The sequence below is a fragment of the Phasianus colchicus genome, chromosome 2 (genome assembly GCF_987193195.1).
Source record: "Phasianus colchicus chromosome 2, bPhaCol1.hap1.1, whole genome shotgun sequence".
NCBI classification, from domain to species: domain Eukaryota; kingdom Metazoa; phylum Chordata; class Aves; order Galliformes; family Phasianidae; genus Phasianus; species Phasianus colchicus.
In genome coordinates this window covers 67016460-67043085 of record NC_143437.1, presented here as the reverse complement: position 1 = coordinate 67043085, position 26626 = coordinate 67016460, and the positions used below count along the sequence as shown (strand labels likewise).

The following is a 26626-nucleotide window of genomic DNA, read 5'->3' as shown; positions in this document are numbered from 1 at the left end:
ACTGCTGCTGCTGAGACTAAATTCTTCCATAGCGCCAAAGCTGAATGTTTAAAAAAGAAATAATAAAAAAAGGAAGCCGGAGCTGAGCACTTGGATTTGTGTCACCGCACTAACACGAGCTCAGTAATTGCTTCTACTCGGAGATGTTCAAAAATTACGATGTGAGTTTTTGAGTAGCGTAGGATCGGCTTTAAATCAGGTTTAAAAGGTTTTAAAAAAGACTTTTTTTTTTTTCTGCTTTCTTCTTGGCCCTGAAAGCATACTTGGGCTGCATCCACAGAGTGTTAGGAGCTTGGCTGTGGGTTTAAAATGGCAGCCGGGACGCTCCTTTAATGGGGCTTTCAGGATTTCAGGAAGGCACCAATATTGCAGGACATGAACATAAAGCTGCGGGAGCTGGCGAGGCAGCTGTGTGTGCTTACGTGTGGTTGTGACTGAAAGTATGGCACCCAGTTAGAAACCCTCCATGAGAAGCTGGGAGTCTGCTGGCATGCAAGGCACTGCTCTCTGGTGGGCCCTGGCAATGCAGCAGGTGTGAGGCTGCTTTAATAACGATGTGAAACGATTGGGTTGAATTTTCCCACTTTTTCTTTGGAGGTTTAAGTTATAAACCTAGCTTCTACCAAAAAGTGCACCTGTTTTTGAATGTGGACATCTGTAGGCACTGTACACATACAGAAATGGATCAAGAGTTCCTTGGCAATGGGTGCACGAGTTTTGGTGCCAAACTAGTCTTAGGTCTGGTCCCCAAGTCATCAAGATCACTTGAGGAAAGAGCACTAATGTCACTGTTTCCTTCTTCTGCTGCATTTCTCTTCCTTCCCCTCTTTTCTCGCTGATCAGCAAGTTCACAGGCTGAAGTCCAACCTCAAGCGATCCCTAAATTGCTGTTCATTTATAGTTGGAACTCTGCAACTTTGGCAAGCCCCCTGTGTCTCCACGGTACGATACGGATCCTTGCTCTGCTTCTCTGCCAGTCAGCCAATCTCCCATTTATAACTTTGGAACCCAATGGTCAGTTTTAGCCAAATTGGGCAGAAAGGTTAAAGTCTCAACGTAGGATGTTGGCTGGCTTCTAGGTGACATTTCTTTCTAATCAGCACACAAATTGCTCTCACAACTTGTGAGAGTTGTGCACAAAACTCTGCTGCCCTTTGCCCAGCTTGTGTTTAAAGGACATTAGGGAACTGAGGGAAGAAAAAAGAATAGGGCAGATGGGAGGGGCAGGCAGAGTTATTGCAGTGAGCACAAACCCTTTGGAGACCTGGCTTCAAAGCCCAGTAGCTTACAAAGGAACTTGCTATACACTTGGTTGTGTGAAGTCAATGTAGACAATGTGGCCATTGTTTTAAGGTAACTGCAACAACGTTGTCTTACGCTTTACAGTAGATGTTGATAACGATAAGTTCCAGGACCAACCCCCTCCTCAATGCACCTTTAGCTCTACCTCCAACTGTACACCTGTGCTGCTGCATTAGCAAGCCTTTGTAAAGAGGTAAAGCCAGAAAAGTGACCTGCACTTCTCCAGCTACCAGCCAAGGGAGAATGTAGGTTATGGCAGAAGGAAGGAGCGATCAGATCTGGGTTACTGCTAGAAACTGGTACACTGTCACCTTAGGAGAAGCTGGCTTTCTGTGTCAACAACATGGAAGACTCAAAAGAAAAAATGAGCTGATGTAGCAGAATGTAAGAGCTTAAAAGAGTTAATCTCAACAAAATAATCACTTGTAAGGATCCCCCTCCAGAGCTCTGTCATATGACTGCTACCTTCCCCTAGGCAGTACGCCATAGGCCCCGCATCTCATGGGTGGTGAATGTGTGTGACCGAGATAACCCACAGAAATGACTCAGCTGCAAAGGAATCATGACCCCACTGGATCCATATCAGGTACTGCCTATGGCACGGAGAAGAACAGCTTCTAGAGGAATTCAGGAATACATAATTTAAAAATGTGTAAAATAGTTTGCCCACACATACATTTTTATGTAGATCCTCTGAATCAGATCATCCCTTGGAGTACAAGCACTTAATATTCATAAAATATTTGAGTTTTTCTTTCTTTCATCTTCACCGTTCCCCTTATTTCCTCTACTTTTTTCCCACCCTTTTATGAACCCTGAAGAACACCTGACTTCAGTTTCACCTGTGACAGTGTCCTCTCTGGAGCAGTCCTGCACTTTGTGGAGGAAAAATTAACCCAGCCATACCACTTTGTCAGCAAGTCCTTCTGTGGTTCATGGAAGGGAGATGGCTGTGTAGAAGACACCAAACCCATCTTCTGTCCAAGGAAGCAAATGGCATGCAGCCCTCTCAGTAAGAAGGTGGCTGCCTCATCCACCATGCAAGATACGTGTTTATCTACTGTCCTTACTCAAGGTTTTGAAATGTGTTGCAGAGGAAGACACAGTACTCTCAGCCTAAGTAGGCACAGTAAGTGAGTGAGACTGTCAGATGGCCTCAGGGCTGGCCTAACTTTATTCCTGTTGAAGTCAGCGATAAAACTCCCATAAACCGAGCTTTTTGAAAATCCCACCCTCAGGGCATTAAGGTACTTAAAGGAAGAGGCTGGAAATAGTGCAGGCTTTAGATTCAATTTGGATCACTTTTTATACCTCTTGCAGTGTTCCTAGCCACAGAACAGTGATGATAACGGGTTCCTCGTTCTATTTCACTGTGTGGAAGCGTGGAGAACAGATACTGTAACTTATGCAGTAAAAGGCTGTCTGGCTGAGGCACCAGTGCATTTTGAAGAGGAAAGAGAATCTTGCAGCAAAGGGCCGGGACTGGCACCCAGAAGATCTGGTTTTATTTCTCAGTTCTGACATGGGCTTCCTGTATGACCTCAGCAGAGTCATGTAATTGCTTGGTGCCTCAGTCCATCATCTCCTTAATAGGGTTACTACTTACTTATTTCCTTTCTCCCGCCCTGGCCTGTCTTACTTAGGCTGCAATTCTGGCAGGGAGTAGAGCATTTCTGACCACGTGCAGGGCCTTCACCTAGCACAATGAGACGTAATGGCACTGCCTGTGCAGCAATGCGATGCCAATTAAATAAATAAATGAAGATGATAATATCATTTAGGACTAGATCTTTGGCTTGTAACCCAGCCTAAGGTCAAAGCATGGTATGGAACTGTGCGATGTGGAACCTTGAGACCTGAGGAAATGCTGCCCCCAAGCATGGACAGGTTTGGGGAAGGCCTTGGTGCTGGTGACAGCCAGCAGCTGGCCTGCTTGGGCTCCTCGTGGTGTTTGAGGAAGCCTCATCACTCACAGCCTTGCGTGGTCTTCGGTCGTGACTTTCATCTAGATAATAATTCTATGTAGAGACGCTTCAGAAGCTTTAACCGGAGTCAACACGTTTTGTACTAAATCTGGTCCGTGGCTGAGGTTGACATCAAGCCGGACAGGAGCTGGTAGGCACACACTGTGCTTTGCAATGACATTCGTGTTGAGAGCGCTGTGTTCCTGGTTTGTGGGTCACCCCTTTACCCAACCTGTCATTAACGACATCCTCAAGCTTCAGAGGCCCTTCTGCCAGGGGCGGAGAACACAGTGGGGTGATGGCCTTCACGTGGGCACTGGCTGAGCGCTCTCCACCCTGCTGGCTGAACGCAGCGCCAAAAACAGGCCAGGTAAACTGGACTCCAGCGGTAATACCTGCAAGAATAACTCGTCCGCACATTTACAGCCCAGTTAGGAGGTGCACTATTGCTCCACTGTGACAACCAGAGCTATCTGAGATGGGATTAGGCAGCAAGTCGGGCGAACGTGACAAAAACTCAATGTATGGAGTAGTGAAATCACTCACGTTGCTTAAACGCACGGGGGAACAGGCAGCAGCTCCGCGCCGCTGTCCCCGCCGTCCCCGGCAGCCGAGACGCGCGGCGGAGGGGCGCTGGGGCCCGGCCGCGCTCCGCTCCCCTCTCCCCGCCCTGTGTGGGAGGCCCTGCTCGGCCCCGCCCGTGGGCGGGCTGCGCGGCGCGGCGGGTTAGGTTGCGGCTCTCTGCGCGCGGCTATAACTTTGTGTTGTGGCGAGGAGGAGGAGTGATGTGCGAGCTGGCGGCCGGCAGGGCCACGGGCAGCTGGGGCGGGCTGCGGCAGCCGGGCCGCTCGGCTCGCCGCCTCCCCCCGCGTCGCCTTTAAAGGGAAGGCTCCGCCGAGCCTCAGGCGCAGAGCGGGCGGAGCGGAGCCGCGCAGCAGCAGCAGTAGCACCACCAACGCCAGCGCCGCCGCTGCTGCCGGGCGCTGGGCTCTGGCTTTCCGTTGGCGTGGGGGCGGCCGTCGGCTCTGTCCCCACCGCCCCCCGCCCGCAGTTTTTCGGTGACTCGAGCGGAGGGAACTGTCAAGATGGCAGCGGCAGGAGCACGGAGGTTATGAGCGCGGAGGTTACGAGCGCGGCGGTGCTGCTGGAACAAAACCCGTTCGCTTCGGCAGCCCGAGGGAGGGCTTAGAGCTCCCGGACCTGTTGGAGGAGCGCCGATCCGTCCCTCTCGTGCTCGTTTTTTCCCTGCGAGAAAAAGGATTTTTATCACTATTATTACATTTTTTTTTTTTCTTCTGGCGAGGAGGTGCCGCGGGGCTCGGGGGCACCGCGAAGTGACGGCGAGCAGCGCGCAGGGATCCGCGCTCCCCTCGGGGCGTCCCGAAGAAGGAGGGATCCTCGGTGCCGCCTAGGGACGAGCGCAGGACCCCCCGAGGAAGGGAAGGTACTCTCCGGCCCCCACGGCCGGCTACGGCGCGGACACAGCCGGAGCGCCCGCATGGAGTGAAGAAACATAAACAAACGCACACTCGCACCGCCGAGCGCGCCCCGGCACCGCGCTCCAGCGCTCCGCCCGATTTAATCGCGTTTTTCGCTCTCCGTTTGTTATTTTTGCCGGCTCTGCCCCTTCGCTCCGTGCCCGCGGGGAGCGGCATGCCCGCCCGCTAGGCTCCCGGCGGCACCGAGCAGGCGGCGGCGGAGGAGGAGCGGGGCCGGCAGCCGCCCGCCCCGTCGCAGCGCCCCGCCGCCGCCGCCGCAGCCGCCCCCGAGGGAGGCCAAGATGGCAGAGGCGTCGCCCCCCGGGCCGCTCTCGCCCCTGGACGTGGAGCTGGACCCCGAGTTCGAACCGCAGAGCCGCCCCCGCTCTTGCACCTGGCCGCTGCAGAGGCCCGAGCTGCAGGCCAGCCCCGCCAAGCCCGCCGGCGAGCCGCCCGCCGACGCCGCCTCCATGATCCCCGAGGAGGAGGACGACGACGAGGAGGGGGGCGGCGCGGCCATGGCCGTCGGCGGCACGGCCCCCGCGGGCGGCGAAGCGGCGGCCGCCGGCGGCCCCGAGGAGGCGGCGCGGCCGCCTGCCCCGCTGCCCGGCGGCGGCCCGGAGGGGCCCGGGCCGGCGCCGGGAGGAGCGGCGGCGGCGGGCGGCGGGGGGCTGAGCGGCGGCGGCCCCGCAGCGGCGGCGCCGAGGAAGTGCTCGTCGCGGCGCAACGCGTGGGGCAACCTCTCGTACGCCGACCTCATCACCCGCGCCATCGAGAGCTCCCCCGAGAAGCGGCTCACCCTCTCGCAGATCTACGACTGGATGGTGCGCTGCGTGCCCTACTTCAAGGACAAGGGCGACAACAACAGCTCGGCAGGATGGAAGGTGAGGGGACGGGGTGCCGTCTGACCGCAGTGTAGGGGAAGAGGGTGGGAAAGGAGGGAACTTTCGTCGCTCGGCTGCCGTCTGGTGCAGTGGGATAGGCAGGGAAGGAAAAGGCAGAAGACGGTGTTCTTAAAGGCTTTTCATTTCTGTTTTTTACGAGTTGTAGGGACCTTGTGACTCGCGATAGAAATAAGCGGAGTTGCTCTCGTGCAGTGCCAGCCTGAAGCTTGCATGCAGATCGGCTTGCGTCTTCCTCTGAAAAAGCTCTGGTGCTCTCCCGTTTCTGAAGGTGGTGGAGGGAAGCCCAAGGCTCGGGCTTTCTATGGAGCTGACAGGACTGTGGGAATGATGGCTTGGTGCTGCCAGCCTGTATGCTCCCCACACGTCTCCGTCCATTGGGGTGATACCAGCCCGCAGCGTGGCAGGCTGCACTGAGGTCACTGCCGTGCTGCTGACCAACCCAGTATGGCAGAATGGGGCCCTGCTCCCACAGAGCCTAGTAAAGCCTACCTGCTCTGAGCGGGGTGTGGGGTGGGTACTCCCTGACCCACTAGTTTGGGCCTGTTTCCCATGGCCATCTGTCGGCCGCATGGGGCTGATGTGCAGCCATACAGATATGGGGGTGCTCCAGAATGTTGCTGGGGTGTACAGGGGATCACAGCTGCTGCTGAGGGATGGGAGTATTGAGGGTGAGTGTGCAGGGAGTCTCCTTGTGCCGCATGGAGGTTTGGTTTCTACTTTGAATCTCTCTGCCTTGGATCAGGGGTAACTTCTGCATGAACCAGTCAGGAATACTGCAGGTTGAAGCAACTGTGGCTGCATTGTTGGTGGCTCTGCCTCACCCCATAGTTCTGGAGTAGGACTGACTTGCAGCTAGGCTCCAAGCGGAGTGCTGTGGGGGAAGCATTGAGATGCCATACCTCAGGTCAGAAAAACAGGAGCACAAAGTTTATCGAGGCATAGCTAATGCATGGCTCTGAAACCCACAGATTCTGCAGTGTTGGGGCTGAGCTAGGCACTGGGTGTTGTGTGACGGTGAGCATGGAGTGTGGCAAAGGGTTAAATCTCACGGTGCCAGCGTGGCCTTCCCCGGTTGGTATTGCACACTGAGCCGTGGCTCTCGCTGCCAGCTGCTGTGGCAAATGCTGCTCCTTTATCAGCTGTGTTGAATTTTCAGTGAACTCTGTGTCGCTGCTCCGAAGGACAGGCAGCAGGGCTGTACTGCTTGGGCTGAATGCGGTGGCAGAACTCCCGTTGCCTCAGCAGCAGGACCTGGGCCATAGCGCCAAGTGTTTGCATTGATCAACGTGCTTAATACAGTCACAATTTTTTCTGACAACTTATCCTGTTAATTTGATATTGATTCCTTTCCTGAGCAGCATTAGCTGGTACTTGGAGCTAATTACAGTGTTAAAAACTTGGATCCCTTGGGATTTATTGCATATGATTTAGCTCAGAAGTCCCTCTGCAGCCTTTAGGGTGACCTTTATCAGCACAGAAGCACGTCGGTGCAGGACATCCCTCCCCCTTCAGGGGCCGTCTGTGGAGCTGGGCCACGCTTAAACAGTGAGATGTGGGGTGAAGGGAGGCCAGCAGCTGACCATGGGCTGCTGAGCAGGGCAGGAGCCACTTCAGTCCCTGCATGTGTGTTGGGAAGAGGGATATTTCAGCTGCCTGGAAAGTAAATGAGTTTGTGCAGAGACACTGCTCTTAAATAGAGACTCCATCTTAGCCTCCCAATGCTCAAACACATTATACGTTATTATCATCTCTGTTTCCCTCTCAGGTAATGAACACAACTCTTCGGGAGCTAATGTCAGCATCTCACACCAGACTTTTTTTTTCCCAGGTTTTAACCTGAGATTTTAAGTGAACAGAAAATTACTCTACATCAGAAGGATTTTATCCTAATTTCACACAACCGGGTTTATCTTGGAAGGCTGCAAGCACACTTAACAGTATTCTTCTCCAGCTTTGAGAGGGGAAAGTGTCATTTTAAACAAAGAGAAGAGGATACTTTGTTTTGTTATCCTAGGTATTATTACACATGAAATTCTAGTGCTGTTCCCAGTGAGATGTGGTGAAGACCATAATCCGTACGCATAGCTGGGATTACACTCCTCAAAACAATTATTTTAAGAGCTATAAATTAAAGTTGCGACTATCGTTCGACTAGACATTATTATTATTATTTTTGCCTGGGGCATTAAAGCAGAAGTGAATGTTTCAGATGTGGTTAAGAAGGCATATATTATGCTTCCGCTAACTCCGATAAGGCTCGCCCCGTGCATGCAGCTCCAGCCCGCTCCAGTGCCAGCAGGATGCCAGCCTGCAGTCGTTGCCCCACACTGCTGTCGGCCCGGCGGATGGCCAGGGAGGGGTTAGGTGCGTGCTCCCGTATCTGCTGACTGCCTGGGATTGCTGTGGGAAGTCAGCGTTTAAATTTCTTATCGCTGGAGCTGAGGGAAAGGTGTCAGCTGGCTGTGCGGCGTAGGATGAGTATTGCACGCGCCTCCACGCAGTTCCTCGATGGCTCGTCTGTCTGTGCTCCTGAATTCAGGCATCTGTTACCCTATCCGCAGCCTGCAATTGCAAAACTTCTGTGCTGACTTGCTGCGTGCTAAATACTTGGAAAAACAATGTTTCAGCTTGCTTTCCTCAATAATCCTGAAGCAGAAAAGCAAAGCAGCGCTGTGTGCATAGCAGAGGTGCCTGGTTTCACTGCAGCGTGTTGAAGTGTTCCCGTATCATTTCCAATAACGCTGTTTTGTAATTTCTCGCAGCACTCTCTTGAGAAACACAGCCTTTCCTGCAGGAAGAGTACACTAGGGGGACTGCTCTCCTCTCTACTGAGCTGTATCGCAGGGCTGTGAATGGGTCCCTCATATGCAGGTACCAGTGTAACTCCCAAATCTTGGTACAGCCAACTTGCTTAGGTTTGGTGTTATTCCAGAAGCCTGTTTGTTTTACACCTGTTCCACTTGTTTTTACACTGTTGCATCTTCCTCGTGAAGGATAAATACTAACTGCTGGCTTATTTACTTTGGCAGGTAGATTTTTGGAGACTTTGTATGCAAACACTGCCTCTTTCATTACCTTGTCTTATTGACAGATGTGTGCTGAAGCACTGCAATTCCTCCAGTGCAGCAAACGCACAGGTATTTTCTCTGATTATTGAGAAATTTAGCAGTGATGCAGGCACATGGCTAAATCTGTTAGCCAGATGCTGATATGAAGATGTGTGGGACGTTCTTTATCATTTTTTTGCAAAGGATGTGGGAAGGAAGCAACGCTGCTCTCTGTTCTTCTTACTTCTCCCTCCTCAGAATAGCAAATTGCTGCATTATCAGGAGCAGTACTGTTAAACTAGAATTTGCATCAGCTTTGTTTTTCTGGTGCTTTTTTGTTAAAAACAAAACCATGTTTCCCAGTAGATTGCTAGCAGGAGTATTTTTTTTTTTTCCATCCTTCTATTTTGTTTTTACTTTTTTTTTCCCTAATTTTGAGCTGCCTTATTTGTCCATGCAGAAGGGCTTAGCTTGCAAACTGTAGTCTGATTATTTCAAGTTTTGATCTAGTGAAGCAGCCATGGGTTTAAGCACGTGGAGAGTTCCTTGGGACTTTGCTGGGATTACTCGTGTCCTTAAACTTATTGCTTAAGCACCTTACCTGATCAAAGCCTTATGCTTGTACTTCAACAAAATGCTCGGTAACGTTTGTAAGTGAATTTCATGCTGAGTGAAACAGATGCAGAACTCCAGCTCCAAAATTTGAAATGCTTAGTAACAAGCTGCTTGCATAGAAGAGGAGTGTAGTTTAGCATCAAAATAATAAACGATTTCTTGAACTTTTCTGTAGAAGTCGTGTGTAAATATTAGTGCACATTATTATTTTATATGGAAAGCATATATCAAACATCTCATTTTTCCCCTGCTTGTGGTAGGAAACTTCTGTGAGAGGAGAAGGAGGTACTGGGCAGCCTCCGAGAGGCGCTGATGTTCTCCCCCTGCAGTGCCTCGGTGAGGAGCACTTCTGCTTAAGGACTTGAAAAATGCAGATATGAGCACATTGCCTTGGTGAGCGTCATCAGCTGTAGGTAGAGTCACGAGTTCTGATAAACTTAGACTAGGGAATCTCCAGTGAATGCTGCAAGGTAGCATCGTGGCCAGATAGGCTTGCTTGGGAAGTGCTGGTATCAGTGCTCCTCAGGTCTTTAAAAACAACAGGCTACCGTTTCAGGTAGAAATGTGCAAGAAGGGTCTACCGGGAACAAGGGGTATCTCAGGATAAGCAGCTAGGTGATTTCTGTAGGTGGCAGCCTCCTAAAGGTGCCCTGCAAGGTTTGAGCAGCCAGCTGCTTCTGTGGCAGCACTGAAAGTCTTTGTGAGGTTTGCTTTGTGCTCGCAGTGCAATTACAGTGGGTTGTTGTATGATGGCATCTTGCCAGGGGAGAAACCAAAAGTGCTCCCAACTGCAAGCTGCTGCTCAGACTAAAACCCTGCGTGTTCTCTTTTCTCTCCCACTTTTGGAAAAGCTTTCCTGCTATCTCTGTCACAGAAAAAGTGCCCCAGGGCAAGGCTGTAAAATAGCAGCTGTACATTACCTTTAAAGGCGTACAACCCTCAAGGTTTCAAGGCTTAATCTCCCCCACAGGAGGGTGAGCTCTGAGCACCCAAATGCTGCCATTCCCAAGCTCATGTGGGAAAGGAGCCCTGGCAGCACTAACTGGGGTCATGTCCTGCAGAGAGTGTGGAGCCTGCTGGTAGCAGGCGCCAAAGAAGCTGCTGCTTTTTTGATGTGGCTTTTCTTGGGGATGGCAACATGTGCACAGCGCAGTGGTTCAGTAGCAAAAAATAAAATGTTGAAGTAATGTGCACTATCATTTGGTTTTCAGTAGTGCTGACTCAGCACATTGTGAGTTAAGTGAGGATTAAGCTTAACTTTTTATTCATTCTTTTTTTTCTACTTCTACGAACTTGGACTGTTCTTTGCTACAATTTCCTGAGCATTGCCACACACTAAGCTTGGAAAATGAGGTGCATTTAACCAATTTATGGCCTGACATATGTTAATTAACATTAATTACCTGCTTGAATAGTCCATTTAGCACTTATTATTAAAAAGTGGCTTGTCTACAGAAGGGGGATTTTCCTTCAGAATGAGATGTTTTGTTCTGACTTGCCTCAGACAAAGCCAGGATGGGTTATCCCATGCTTCTCTGTGTGGCCGTGCCAGCTTTCTTGTATTTCAGTTGTGCATGATGGGATACCATTGCAACGCTGACAGCCCCCAACTCCTTAGCCATGTGTATGTGACATTTATTTGACATTGGCTTAGCTTTTCAAGCAAGTCAGCATGTTTCAGAGTGTTTTTTGCTAGCAGTAGGTTCAGCCCTCCCTTCTCCAGCTGAGGGAGATGAAGAAAGAGCTCTGCTTCTCAGCTTGCCAAAACCCAACTATGCGTGCTGCTGTAGACCTGATAGGCCATCAGAGCCTCAACACTGAGGAATATCACTGGTAAAATCAATGAGTTTACCTGAAGAAGCAGGAGGAACTTGCCGCAATGCTGTGTCTGTGAGCCCCAGGGTGGATCAGTTATCTCTTCAGAAGCTCTGCCAGGTGTGGACAATTTTCTGGAAGTCTGGATCACAAGAAGGGAAAGCGTAGATAAGTCTAAGTCCTTGGGAGGGTGTGCAGAAGGCTTGAGGCAGGGAGTGGTTAAATGGCTGCTGACAGAGATCCAGAAATCCTGGAGGTGGCCTTACATGACAATTGCAACAAGTACCTTAACAAGGACGCCTTGAGTGTTGTCTTGAAGCGAAGAACATTGTGTTCTGGTGAATGACTCTTTCTAAGCACTTGAACACCAGACCAAGACTGCAAACTGGAGAAAGTTAAACAAGAGGATGAGAGAGGTTTCATTTTGTTCCACAGAACTTGGGATTTTCCTTTCCGTGGCCATGCAGAAACCTGGAGGACTGCAGTGATGCGGTCCCAGCCCAATGTTTGGGAAGAGCTCAGCTCTGTGAGGCTGTGGCGGGAGTTGGAGTTGGCCTGCAGGGAGGGCTCCTTCAGTTTTGTACGTTGGGCCTACCTCTATGTTCCTGCAGCCATTGAGAGCTGGCTGCCACTGGAGTGGAGCATGACTTTGAGCAACAGTGGGTGAAGTCTTCTCAGTCAGCTGCTTTGTCTCCTGGGTCATGCCTTGGGCAGAAATTGTCACAGGATGGGGTTGGAGATGATGGGGCTGCAGGATGGCCATTTCAGGGCACCGTCAGGAGTTGGGAAGAAGCAGAGAAATGAGTGATTTCTCCTCCAGCTGCCTGGAGGAGCAAACTATTGTCATGTTGTCATTGTTTTTAGCCATGATGATGCCCCTGATGTTGGGCCTTGCGGTGAGGTTTGGGAGGAGCTGGTCTTGCTGTGCAAAGCCAGAGTTCTTTCTCTGGGCTATGCCCTAGCACATTTGCCCTGCTTGTAGCACCGCTCTGCAGACTTGGAGACAGGTCAGGAGTTAACAGTGCTGGTGTCTCGCTGGTAATGCTGCCTGGACTTTGCTTGTTGGTGCAATTTTCTTAATCTGTTCACTGGAGCTGATTTAAAAATAAAGGCTATTTAAAGATTTCTACTGAAATAAGACACCTTTGTACAGTTTCACTGGTTTAAAAAAAAAAAAAGCCTTTCTGGAGGTTTGTACTGATGTGAAGGTGGGTTCTTATAACAGACTTGCAGTAACAAATGGAATTAATTACTTGCTTGATCAAAACATATAATGTACTTGCGAGCTGAATTATGAAATGTGGTGTTCTCACTTGAACGCGTTCATTTGCCAAGGTATTCTTTTCTTTTTTTCCCACTTGTGTTTCATTTAATTTCTCCCTTGCTGGTGTGGCTGGTGCTTCGTGTGTGTGATGGGAGTGTGAGGAAGGCACTGCAGGATGGCTGGGGGCAATGAAGGTGAGGTGGATGGCAGGCAGCGCCTAAGGCTTGTGTCAATGCCTCTGCAGCCCGTGCCATCCTGGACAGCATTGAATTGCAGTCAGGAAACTGCTGTTGAGGGTGTGAAGCTCTTATCAGTGCCATCATCCCAGGCTGTGACGTACCCTGGGACTGGTGGGCATGTTTCAGCAGGGTGAATCACCGAATCATGCCACTATGTGTCCCTGTAGCCCCTGCCCAGGTGGAGGGTGGGTCTGTGCTGAGGTCTGCTGACAAAACCCTGCTGGGAGCTATGGAATCTCAAGGGGAGGGAGGAGAGTTGCCCAAGGTGTGGGTTTTGTCTGCTGGCACCACTGAGGCTACCTTCATCCTTCATGCTTTGTGTTTTGCTTGCTCACACCCTGGCCTTGTGGCACTTCGGACAGGCTTGCATTCTGGGTTTTTTTCAGCCTCCAGCTCTGTTTGGGTCCATGGAGACATCTGGGGTTGTGACCAACAGATGTGTGCGGCACAGTCCAAGGAAAAAAGTTTTTGGTTGGTTTGTTGGTTCCCCAGCCCCAGCCACGTGACGAACCAAAGAGCAGAACTGGGCTGGGTGCCAGCGTGTCGGCTGGGAGGTGGCATCTGCTTATCGTGGCCCCAGAGGGGTGGGAGGCCAGCAGATAAACAAGGAGGCTGGGAGGACAGAGTTCTACCTGCTGTTTTGGGGAGCAGGTAGAGGTGCACCGCAACACAGGCACACACACGTCTCACCTTGGGGTGCTTCAGAGCAGTTGATAGAGGGGACATTAATCATTTTTCATGGGTGCAGCCTGGTTTGTGACAGTGCAGTAGGGGCAGATGAGAACAGGGCCTGATTCTTGTCCCTGCGTAAGGCCACGTCAGAGCGGCATGACGGGGTTTTCCAAGCAGGGCTCCCCTGCAGTGCCTGCATGTATTTCATCAGTGTCAGTAAGAATGGAACCAGCAGTGCTTATAGCCCTGGCTGCTGTTGGACCTGGGCTCCCCCTGAACACTGTGCAAGGCCAGGCAGTGTTAGTAACAGTGTTGCTTGCACTTGAGTAAACAAAGTTCTATTTATAAGCATTTTCATTACCTGGTAATATTCTAATACAGAGCACTTTCCTGTTCTAAAGAGCCAGCAATGGAATTGGTAAGACTATTTGTCAATGTAAATTAGTGCTTTCTGATTATTTTTTTTCCTGTAATATTCTTAAGAAGAATAAAAAACATTATTTTAAATAAATAATTTTAAGACATGACCTACAGCGTATTATTTACATTGTCAAGTCTAGAGTATGGACTAAGTCTAGAATATGGGGATTAGAAGTACTTTGAAGTCCCTTCCAACCAAAGCTACTCTATGACCAAATCATCTTGGTACATGTCGGCAATCTTAAAACCTTCTGTATTTGTTTCTTACTCTCCATGCTGGCTCTTCAGACAGATATTTCAGCTTTCCAAAGATGGATTACAACCAAAGGTAGCCCCACCTATTCACATAAAATCTATAATGTAAATATACCTTAAAATGTGAGACTGAATCTAAATCAAAACTGTGTGACTTTGTGGGTATTGGTAAAGTAAGGCAGTGAACTCTATCTTGGGCAAATATATTTGCTCGTACTTCGTGGAGGATTTATCGGTCTCGTATATGAAGTTCTAGATATGCTTAGTACATAAAATTGGCTTCTGATAAGCGAGAACACTGCTAAACAAAGAGAGCCTTTGTATGAGGCTTTCACAGACTCTCATGTTATCACCTTTTTTTGCTGATTGGTTTTGCTCTGAGAACAGTGATGTGGTTTCCTGAAAGCCTATAACTTATTATTTGCTCTTTAAAACCCTGGGCCTTAGCAAATGTTCAGATAATGTTTTTTCCAGGAATTTGTAGGAGTAGGTGATGCAGTTCAAGTCATGTCCTGAGATGCAGTGTAAGCTGAGACTTGTGAAGCTGGTGTCCTTGTTTTGTGCAACATGATCTGTTAGGTTTGAAAGCTTCACTGTACGAGAGAACTCAAAACTGTTTGTCTGCTATGTCAGGTTTCAGAGTGAATGGTGGTTCTTTAAGTATTCATCATGTCCTGCGGAAGGAGGCAGCTGTTCGTGCAATGCCTTTGGAGAAGAATAGCCTTGCCACCAAGAGTGATGCTGCCACTTAAGAACCTGTAAAAGATCTTGAACGTTTTGGGAATCTTGTGCAAGCTGCTTCTACTTTTGCACAGCCTGAACCATATATGTGACTCAGATAAGTAGGCCACATCTAAAACCTTAGATTTGAAAATGGAAATGGTGTCAGAGCTCTGAATGGCTTGGGCCAGAGGTATCCAGCCTCGTTTGTCTAGCAGCTGAAACCTCCAAACCCAGTGCTATTATTTCCATCATTATGGTGACTGTGTGATTCTCAGCTTCCCCAAGCTGATTTATTTCTTGCCCCGCTGCTCCTACAACCTAGTTCCTGCATGGCGAAAATATTAAAATGTACAGGGAGGTTTGCACACTTGAGGTAGAAGAAAAATCTCTTACGAAGAGCTGTTTTTCAGAAGGCTTCCGGAAAGGGAGTTGCATGCTTACAAAGATATTTGGAAATGAATAGCAAGGCCATTTTACATTGAAAAAGAGAAGGAAAGCATTTGGGCCATAAGGCAGTGGCACAGGGGGCTTGGAGAAGGAAGGGCACTGAGAGCTAGCAGTGGGAAGTAAATCAACCTGACGTGTGTTTGTCGGCATCTGATGTGTACCGGGCCTGGTGGGGTAGCTTGGAGCAGGTGGAGGAAGCATACTGTTTACCTAATTAGAAACATAAATAAAATCTTTCCAACATTTTTCTAAATTAAAATGCACTGGAAACATATGTCAGACTTCTCACATCCAGGAAAGCTCTCTTGCACCCACGGTTCCCTGGGGAGATCCTTGCAGCCCACCTTCCTGAGGTTCCTCTGGGCAGCAGCCCTCCTGTCTGAAGGCTGACACAGCAGCCCTCGGGAAGAGATGGCTGTGGTCTGGGGTGATGGGGCTGGGAAGCCCTGGGTCAAGGTGGTGGCTGGGGTCAGGATTTCAGGCAGATGTGCTTGCTGAGGAGTAATGATGGTTGGGGATCATGGTAAGGGCAGCTCTGTGGGGCTAGTGTGTTTTGGGCACTGAGGAGGCAAAGGTGATGCTAATTGCAAGAGAGACTATTAACCGCTTTGCATTATGTTTGAAAAGAAGGGGGAATAGTGCTGTTTGAATGACCTATTTTGACTTTCTCAGTGTAATATGGTTAATGTTGTTGACTTTTCTGGACAGTGAATTACCATTTTATCAAACCCTGCTGGAAATAACTGTGTTGCTGGGTGAGGTATTTCAGCCACACAGTCTGAACTGAGGAGTTACCTCTTGCTGCTTCACTTGATGGCGGGAGTTTTTCTTTTTCATCTGGAAAGGTCTTTTGCAATGCAGCATGATGACAGTGGGTTTTTAATACAAAATAGGGACCTGTCAGGAAGAATATAAAATGGGGCACTGAAGAAGTCTAATTTAGAAGCAGAAAGGGCATAAATCTCCACCTCTTTCTGGAGACAGAAAGCCAAAGTACAGAAGTGTTTCCGTGCTTGTAAAATTCAGTCCTGATTGCAGGAAGAAGTCGTGTTAAAGACATGACTCTACCTAACCTTGTTGCAAGTTTTTCCACATTATTTCCAATACAGAGCTGGATGTTACATAAGGGGATTCTTGGATGACGAAGTGCCTCGGTTAGGATGTGCTCTGCTTATTGTGTAGTTACTGAAATTGTTTGCTGTTTTGGACCAGTGTCAGGCAGAATAATACTGAATAAGTCCCAGATGAATGTGGGTGGTGAAAGGAGAAAAATAACTTGAAATAAAGAGGGGTATTATCAACTGAACAGCCAGTGTTGATCCTATGGTGCTGAAAAATGAAAGCAGGAAAAAAAAAAAGTAGTCGATATTTTTTTCCTTTTCTTTCCATCTTCTTTTTCTTCTTTTTTTCTTCCTTTAAAAAGGAAAATCTTAGCTGAAGGATTTGTTCTGACAAGAGTTTGGCACACTTTTTGAACTTGCAGTAATTTGGGATTGGCACAAGTATTCAGATAAGTGCAGACAAGCCTCCAAAACATGTGTGTGTCGTCAGATTCTTTGTCCATTTTGGACAGCATGAGCTGTAGTGTCACTTGCAGGTGCTGGATCCAAGAGTATATGTAGTGAAAAGAACACTGTTTTGGCCAGGAGAAATGTTCGCTTAGGGTTTTTCCAGCATCTGGGTCAAGATTTAACCATGGCAAGACCTACACATGTATCATTCTTTTTATTTTATTGAGACTTATACTAAGCTTGTAATATGACAGTGCTCTCTAGTTAAAGGAAAGAGGGGAAAAAAAAGTAGCAAATTGAGAAATGATGTGGATTTGGTGTACTCTCAGCCTGAAGGAAGAATGGTTTACTTGAGCGCTATGATAACAATTGCTGGAGAAATTAAGTGTGGATTTCCTTCTATTGTAGTTGAATCATGACCTCTTACTAAATTTATCCAGTCTCGAGTGCCTGGTTTCTGGTTTGACATTTTCATTGGGATGACAGTTGCTTTCTTAGAGCTCCGCATGGGCTGAGAGATGATGGCTTCCTTATTTTCTGTGGGAAACGCTCACAAGTCAGCAAGCACCAATTCCTTTATAGGGACGGACGTGCTTGAGCCCGCAGTTTTCTCCCTAGAAGCAACATGATACGGCAGGTGGGTGCCAGCAGCGGCAGTCACACGCCTTCCCCATTTTCCAGGAGCAGAGAGGGAACAAGAAAGTCAGATTTAATGTAGCTTGGGATATTTTTGTGGATCCTCCAAGATTGCAGGAGTACCCGTGTGGCTTGTTCTGACCACTCAGTGAAATGCTCCACAGAAGCGCTTAATGACGGTATACTTCGTTCATGCCAAAGTCTGCACCGAAAAATATTTAAATATAAAAGCCAGTGCTCAGAAGTTGAAAATGTCAGAGTTGCTCCTCTCACTTGATATATCCTCTCTTGTTCCCTGTGACACCATCGTTAGCAACATGCTGTCCTCCCCCCAGCTTCAAGGTGGGCTGCATGCTTCAGGGGGTGTTAGGGTTGCAGTTCATCCCCAATGCTTTCCACATGGGCCCTGCTCCATGATTGTTGCTCATCTCTCAATAAGGAAATACGCCCTTCCATGCCTGCTGCTCTGTGCCATCGCCTCCCCAGCATCCCCTGTGCTCCTAGCTAGCACCAGTTCTGCAGCCTCCTCTCTCCTCCATAGCCTCCTGTCCCAGTCTCATTACTTGCTCTTCTCAACCCTGCTCTGTACATCCCTCTTCTCCTCGTCATCTCTTGCCTCCCTGCCTTCCGGATCAGCTCTCTTCATCCAGCTGGCCAAGTTTTTTGTCCAGCTCCTGGTTCCGTGCTTCTCCCCTGTCCCAGGACTTCCTGCTTTCCATGTCTTGCCTATCCCAAGCTGTTTGCTCTATTTCCAGTCATACTTTCAGTTCAGGTTTGCAAGGCTATTAGCAACTGAGAACAGGGTTTTATAATAGGAAGTGTTGGACAATGCAAGGTGTAGGTGGGGCTCACAGCACCACCTATAATTTACAACTTTGTATATTTTTTTAAACTAATCCAGCCTTGGGTAAGCAGTGCTGGTGCTGTCAGTGTGCAAATCCTTAGTCATTCAGGTAGTGTTATTCACTCTGCTGATACTGTGTAAATAGGGATTGCTCATTGGTGTACGTGATGATCCAGCCTTAGGGAGATTTGCATCTCCACTGTGGCGTGGCCTGAATGAGACAGCTAACAGTGTCTGTGATGGTGCACTTCTGGGCTCTGCTGAGCAGTCCTTAAAATGCTTGCTGTTTTGGGCAGAAAATAGCGAGATTTTATTGGGAGAGACTTGAAGATTGCTTTCTGTCCGTATGACTGGGTTGCGATTGTGGGCTGAGAGCACTCTGGCTTCTCTCTGACCTTCCTGCACTAGGACAGGCAGTCACAAGGTCATAATAAGCTCATCACACATTTTATCAGCTACCCAATGGTCCCCACCTGGTTGATTGTTTTGCTGATGCCTGCTAGCTCAGTGACCTGCGCTGTTGGCTGATTGCCTTTGGTCTTCCAAAGAGGGAGAAATTAAGCATCAGCTCCTGAAAAGCTTTTGTACTTAGTGGAATTTGGAGTAATTGTGATTTCTGTGATGAGGGGCTGATTCTTCTTCCTTCCCTACTGATGATGTTACAAATCCCTCACTGATAATATATCATATAATCTCTGATACATCATAGATCGTATGATGTGAAAGTATATAGTCCATAGTACTGTGTACATGTCCTGCATCCTCTGTTGGGTACCCTCTGACTCAGCATATTTGGTTTAGGAAATATTAGAACCTTTTCTTTTGTAGCTCCTTGTATCTTCTGCTTCTGCTGCGAAGCTTGTGCTGGTAAGCATCATCTGGCTTCTCTCATAGTCAGGAGACAGCTTAGTGCAGAGCTGGTGCTAGACCAGCTCCTATAATGGTGGGAATAACCCTGTACTAACTTTTCAAAGAACTCAGGCACAGAGCACACCGTTTATGAGCCCCTAGTTTTGAACTTTATTACGACGGAACTTTAATCAGGTAACAGGGTGGCCTTTTTCCATGGCAATAAAGTGCATTCAAACAGGCATTGCAGTAAATAGTGCAAAAGCAACTCTGGCAAATCTCCCACAAGAGAAATCTACCGTTTATTCTCTACCACTCCTCTGCAGGCTGTTGCAGAGGCTGGGGAGGCTGAGGGGTTCACAGGCAACAGCTATAGGTTTCAGACACCGTGCTTGGGTTTCCTGGGCTATTGATAACAGCTGTTTAGTCACGGATCTCTGGGTCACGATGTACTGGGATTTTCTGATGGTTGTGACCTTGGGAGGGAATTAGACTGGATGTAATGTTTCCAAGAATTGGAGATGCCTGTGCCATTGACCTGGTACGCGTTGCTGGATCAATTACCAGCACTGGCAGGATTTCACTTTAGGGGATTCTTGCAGCTACATCACAGTCTTGTTATTAGTAGATTATTGTTAATCGGCTGTAATACAGAGCCAGATATTTGCAGGGAGGAAGGACCTTACATAGATGCTTTCTGCGATGTGGGTTCCCTGTGTGCAGTGCTGCTGTGATACGTACCCTGGTGCTGTATGTCACTTCCATCTTCAGAAAATTATTAGCAACTTGTGTGGAATCCCTGTGCACATGAGGGACTGCTGTGTGGCACTGCATGGTGCTCCTGAGCACCCAGTGGCAATGGGAACTATGTATGCAGAGATGTTATAGCTCTTTTTTATAACATGGAGGTGAATTGCGGTGTAGGGACTCATTACTTCTGCAGTGTGAGCTGCTGTGACCTAGGCCCACCCCAAACATTATGAGGGGGGGTGGGGGTGGATTTACAGGCAGGGGTTCCTGGTGACCCGGGCAGCCCCAGCGCTAGATCTAGGCTGTGGTCAGATGGTGGGGGCAGTCATTACACTGAGATACTTTTAACTTGTGACCTCATGGCTCCTGAATGTGCTCTGTTGCAGGGGACAAGAGATACACTGTGACCCTGCTCCATCAACCACGTGTTTTGGCCGGAAAGAGCAGAGCCAGCTTTGGGTGTGATCTTTCAGCTTTGGGGTCACTTCTCTAATTTTCTTTTCAGCCCATGTCACAGCACAGCATGGTGTTTTTCACAGGACGATCAAACTGATGCACTGTTTGTGTTTGCTCTTGCTTGCATGGTGGCTGCAGTCACCAGAAAACTTTCCTCTGTGGAAACGCAGCCCCCCTAATGCAGGCTGTCTGCTATTTACTTCCTTTGCAACTGACTGCCAAAGCGCTGCGTTTAATTCAAGTGCTCGTAGAGTTTTCCTCAAAATGCCTATGCGGTATTAAGCCAGTCAGGAGTTACAAATGTAAACATGTTTACACAAAAACGAAGAATGCATGAAGGCTGGCAGCGCTTAAGCAGCCAAAAGCAGCGTGATTATATGCTGGAGGGACACTGAGAACGTGAGTTGTGCCGGCGTATGCGTCCAGAAGTAAATCCTGACAAGAAGCGCTCGCAGCCTCTGCCTGCCAGTGTGTGCTGGGGCTGCTGACACTGCATGGCAGGAGAGGGGATCTGGGGGCCTCTGGGAATGGTGGGAGGGCCCTGAGGGAGAACGTGGAACTCTGAGGAAGAGCGCAGGCTCTCTTTGCTGGGTCTTTTGTTTTAGATTTTCCCGGGTAGTGGCGGTACGGGCAGCAATTGGGAGAGCTGCGAAGGTGCTGTTTCATAACTGAAAGTTGGGCGTCCTGCCTGAGCTGGCGTATTTGGAGCTGCGAGCGCCGGCACATTGTTTACTTCCTCCGTACGTTCTGGGACATTCAGTCCTTAGGAGCATGATACGCTTGCATAAACACTGCAGCCAGATTTATCTCTCAATCCTATCTTTCCTTTCCAGTCTTGGAAAGTGATTAATCTGCAGCACACATTTTGTTCTTTGATTGCAGGGCGTTATTCTGTAATCATTTACAGTTTTGTAAAGCCATAGTGCCGGAGTATTCCTGCCGTGCCTCAGCTGCTGTTGGCTGCAGCTTTGGCTTTTGGAGCGGGGAGTTCTGCCGTGTGACTCTGTGTGGTGTGGAAGTCATTTTCTTTTACATTGTGTGCTTTCTGCACACTTAAATAATTCAAATGCACGTATTTGAAGTGCAGATAAGTGTCACTGCAGCAGGACACGCTGTGGGTTGGTTTGTAGGTTGGAAAACCATGTATCAAAGTGCTGGCTGCTAGCTGAGGTTTCCCTATGCGTTTGTGGAAGGTGGAGGAGTTTAAATGACTTAATTTCCCATGCTGCACGTCACATACTGAAGCTTACTCTAGGTAAAAACTGTCAGTCTGTGTGGTTATAAGGAGCTGTATGTACCACTGAGCGTCTGATGGAACAAGTGAAGAGGTGGAAAAGTGAACTGGGAAATCTGTCCTGTCTCCACTGCATCAAGGCTTTTCTGTGCACTCTTTGCAATTTTTGTTCGCTTTCCATGTTTTCTAGTGTGTGGCATATAATAAGGTAGGAACAAGGTAGCAGAGGTAACAAAAATGAGCCTTTCCTGTTAGTCTGATCTTGCAGGGCAGAGGAGGGGGATTTGCTCTGGCTACAGATCTAGCGGTTATTTCATATGGGCAGATGCCAAAGGACTCACAAAGATGGTGAAGGGCCTGGAGCATCTCCCCTATGAAGAAAGGCTAAGTGGTCTGGGTCTGTTTAGCCTTGAGAAGAGAAGACTGAGAGGGGACCTGATCCAGGTCTATAAATATCTAAGGTGTGGGGGGCAAAGTGGCGAGGCCAGACTGTTTTCAGCAGTGTGCGGAGACAGGACAAGGGGAAATGGCCAGAAGCTGGAGCATGGGAAGTTCCGCACCAATGTGCGCAAGAACTTCTTTACGGTGAGGTGACGGAGCAGTGGAACAGGCTGCCCAGGGAGGTTGTGGAGTCTCCTTCTCTGGAGATATTCAAGACCCGCCTGGACGCCTACCTGTGCGACCTGGTGTAGGGAACCTGCTTTGGCAGGGGGGTTGGACTCGATGATCTCTGGAGGTCCCTTCCAACCCCTACGATTCTGTGATTCTGTGACTCTCCACAGCCTGACCTCTCCAGCAGCGTGTTGCAGAGAGGAGCAGTAGCACCATGTTGTTCCTATAACCCCCCAACCCTGATTTACTGACATTCAGAGGTGTCTAGAGCATCCAATCACAAATTCCATGTTTGTCTCCAGCATTTCCCCTGTTCAGTTACATTGCTTCTTCTGCAAAGTTAAAAAACGGAGGTCCTAGCAGAGGCATGAGGCTGCAGGGCTGTGTCCAGAAGACAGCAATATTCTGAGGGCTAGAAGGGGTAATTCTTGGCCCTTCAAAAGTGTCATAGCTAATGCTGTGATCAAGTTATGGATCATGCAAAAACAACAGGAAGAGAATAAGTTTGAAGCTTGAATACAGTTACGGAAAGATGCATATGCTGACAGCAAGATCTTTTTGAGTGGAACAGGTACCTCAAAGGGAGGTTTTGGATGAGGACCAGAGTTTGGGAACGTCTGTCTGAACATCCTGCTTGGCTGAGGGTAACAGAGAGCTGCTTCTTGGAGCTGATTTGAAAGCTTGCTGTGACCAAGCAGAGGTGTGTCTCTTCCTCTGGATGGGTCATATCTCCAGAACAGAGAAGGCCAGTGCAGGACCTTGTAAGTGAGGCGATAAATCCAGCACAAGTGAGTGAGTGGTGCTCCCCTCCACCACCTTACCCCACTATTGATTTTTCACTCTTATTTTCCTTAAACCATGAAAGGGCAAAGGTAATTTCCTGTTTGAAATTGTAACTCACAAGCAAAACTAGACTTAGCATTTTAAATTTCTAACTAGGCAAAAATTTAATTTCTTTATTTTGTGCTAAAAGTTGGTTCTGGGTACGTTTTTGAAAGTGTCTCTTCTGCTGTGTAGAATGGGGCCAGAGGAGAGGAAATGAAATCAGAAATGGAGGAAAGTTATGTTAATCATAAATAGCTGCGGTAGGAAGGTAGATGTTTATATGTGCAATAGTACAGTACCTACTGTGTGTATTCTGGGAGAACCTGAGAATAGCAGCTGCATTGAAATACTTGACAGCAAAGTCAAATATAGTCTAAGTTGGGGAAAAAAAAAAAAAAAAGTTGCTGCTGAGGGTGGAATGGCAGCCTGGAGCCTGTGGGTGTTGTCTGCCCAGCAGGGCACAGGGCAGGCTACAATGGTGGCATTGGTTTGCAAACAAGACAGCCCACCTTGGGTTTCCCTGGGATGTGCACAAGGCTGACAGCTCTGTTTTTCTGCTGTCTTCTTCAAAGGCTGTGTTTTCTGAGGTGCTGCTGGTTTTGGGCTGATGGACCTGTTGGGTTGCAGATCTGTGGGATTAGGAAGCAGCAAAACCGCAGGCACCAAACCCAAGGCACTTGTGTATGTTCTGAGGTCAGAAAGATCAAAACCTAAATTAGTCTCGTCCCTGAAATTTGGGTCTGAATCACAAATTCAGGAAGTTGTATGTGAACGTTGGTCTGGGTACTGTTTCCTTCGGAAGAGTTTTTTAGCTGAAAATAATGTATTTTGCCATAGTTATAAATAATACGGGCTTCCCCCCCCCCCCATCTAATTAAATTGTTACTCTTGCTGTGGTGAAGAGAAAGGGAAAAGATAATAACATGAATCTGGCTGAACAAGTATGTAGCTTGCAGGTTTCAGCTGGAGTCTTTGCAAGTGCAGCCAATGCTGATGGTCTTATGCTAAAGCATTTAGTTGTCAAAACTAAGCGAAGGTGCTCTGGAGAGATCTGCAGGGGGCTGTGTGTGCCTGTCATTTGGGAAACCTTGTTGTTCCTGAAACCTCACCCCAAGTGGGCTTTTCCTGTGCTTCCAAAATAGAGAAGAAAGGGGTTTTTATCTTTGAAATCTTTTGAAACTAGCTACAGTGGGTTTTTTTTCTAAATTTTGGTAGGATGTTTTCATGCTCCCTGTTGCCCTTGGCTAGATTATGGAGCAGTATGCAGTGGGCGTGGGTAGCTCTGATTTTTTTCCCTTGCCTTCCTCAAGAGCGTCACCTGGCAGGTTTGCTGCAGATAAACAATGGGCAAAGCTGGAAGAGGAAAATTCTGGATCTGATCTCTGCATGGTGATGTTCTTTGAAAGCAGCATAGGCAACTCAAGTGTGGTGGCAGATGCATGCCTACTTCTCAGTAGCCAGATGAGCGCATACTGATCCCACCTAATTCAGTGTCTGTATCAATACTGAGAAAAGTTGCCCACGCTGCTGAGACTTGCCAGTTGCCTTTTAGCAGAAACCAGTGCTTGTTGGGGATCGTAGGAGCCACTCGAGAGCCCATTTGCAGTGGTGCTGCAGATCCTGCCAGAATGCTGGTAATGGCCAGTGAAAGCAGTAATGCTGGAGGCCTGAGGGAATAACAGCAGTCAATAACATGGCTGCCGATCTTTAAACTTAATCATGGCATCTCTGAGGTGGAGACAGGGTTATTTCTTCAAATGTTTCTATGGGAGGGAACAAGAAGTGTCCTAAAAATTAGGATACGGCAGTAAAGTTGGTGATAAATGGGTTCTGCGTGGCTGATGAGCGGTATGTACTGCAACTGCCCAGTGCTCGGCACACGCTCAAATATTTGCTGCGCTGAAATTTGCTGTCACACAGACGAAAAACAAGACAGCAAGGCAGCTGTGTGGTTTCTGAGGCAGTGATGCAATGCTGCTGACACCGGGACAGGACAGAGCAGCACATTCTGTGACAGCATGGTATGTACTCCATGCCACCGGAGCTGCAATGCATGGGCTGAAGGCTTCAGCACTTTTGACGAATGCTTAATTTTCAAGCCAGTGTTTGGACATAACAGTTTGAGAAACGTTTTTGAAATTAACATATAGTTACTGCATGCATCTAATTTCTAAAATGTTCCCTTCACCCTGCCTTTCCACAGCTCCTATTTGCTGTTTTTTAAGAGATTTAAGAGGTTTGGGTTGTTTTTTTTTTTTTTTAAATCACAACTCAGAGAATGTGTTTTCTGACTTTTCATTCACCTGTCAAAAGTGCAGGAAAGAAAAACATTCTTAAATGTATTTGCAAACAGAACTCCCAGTACTTTTTAATGCATCGTCCTCATGTTGTGTGCTGTCCTCCCAAAGCTGGCTATGGCACAGGCAGAAAGGATTCTGTAGTACTGAAAGGAAAGACCTGAAAAGAAAAAAGAAAAAAAAAAAAACCAAAAAAAAAACCCACCTAAGCAAACACGGGAAGAAAAAAAAAAAAGAAAAGAGGGTCAGAGAGAAAACTCTGAATAAGTGTGCGTGTTTGTTTAAGGAATTGAAAGGGTAGCAAATACTTTTCTGTGCATGTGGAAAATGTGAGTTGGCTTTTGCAACAGCATTTTATGGGAAGAAAGATCAAGGGTTTGTGAGCAGAAAAACTTATTCATAAAACATAGCTACAAACACAAACTACTTGTTGTGCTTCTGCCCATTTGCTTTAAGTCCAGTCTGGCTGAATCATTTCTAGGAATGGAGTGGGTAACTGGATTTCCTGCCTCCTCTCCGTCCCTGGCTTTTCTCCTGTATGGCTGCTGATTAGTGCTGGCTGTACTGAGTTTTACGTTAAGGGCATGTGCCTGTCTACTTGATTGCTAAAGCTTTTACCACCTTGGGATCTAAGCACAATCCACTTGAAACTGGATTAAAACAGCCAGCTCATTTCACAGGGGCCTTTTAACAGCTATCAGACAGCAAGCAGCAGCTGACCTGGGTGGGATTTTGATCTGATGCTCAGAAAATGAAAGGCTCTTTCCTATCACCAGTCCTATTGCCACACTCTGTGTGGTTTTTGACAAAAGCAAACCTAACCCAAGTATTTCTCTCAGCATCTGAGGTCTTTTAAAAGGCTGAAGGTGTGATCTGTAGCACGAAGCCAAGCTATGCAGCAGGTATAATATCTGTTAGTTTGGTCAGTGTGATCTTTTATTTGTTTCTGTGCAGATTTTTGCTTTTCTTAAGCTACAGTACCACGGAGGTCCTTCTTCAGTTCCTGAAGTGGCTCATTAACAGATTGAAAAGCTTGTCACCTTTTTCATGCTGTTCTTCCTGACTACTAGGGCTGTGTTGCCTCTGTTCTTCAAGTGTATTGAAGTTTTGGTTTTTATTCCTTCAGTGGCAGAGAAGCAGAAAGCTCAGAGTGTGCTTTCCAGAGGGTCTGGTGCCTTCTGCAGGTTGCAGGAGTGGTTGGTGCCATATCTGAGGACTCACTTGGCACTTCTGTTGAAAGACAAGGTCAGAAAATCCTCATTTGTCTCATAGATAAATATAAACTGCTTTGGCTGTTAGCAAGTTTTACTATTTAGATTTTTGAAAATTGATTCTGAAAGGGTCACAGGTTAGAGCTTATGTTCTTCTGCAAGAGCGAAGCTGTTCTTTTGAGGCAGTCTTGGTACAAAGCGCAAGCTGTTTTTTTTAGAGCAAGTGACAAAGCTCTCTAAAGGAAAAAAGTTCTC

At 48.0% G+C, this 26626-nt stretch overlaps 1 protein-coding gene across 1 annotated transcript in view; it reads left to right on the top strand.

Annotated features, from left to right (window-relative positions):
* The first annotated feature begins 4019 nt into the window (after window positions 1-4019).
* Window positions 4020-26626, top strand: part of FOXO3 (forkhead box O3) — an 85616-nt gene continuing 63009 nt past the window's right edge. Inside the window, exon 1 of the mRNA XM_031610919.2 lies at window positions 4020-5628. Coding sequence (XP_031466779.1) covers window positions 5047-5628 — 582 coding nt within the window. The 5' untranslated portion in view covers window positions 4020-5046. The remainder of the gene's footprint in view (window positions 5629-26626) is intronic.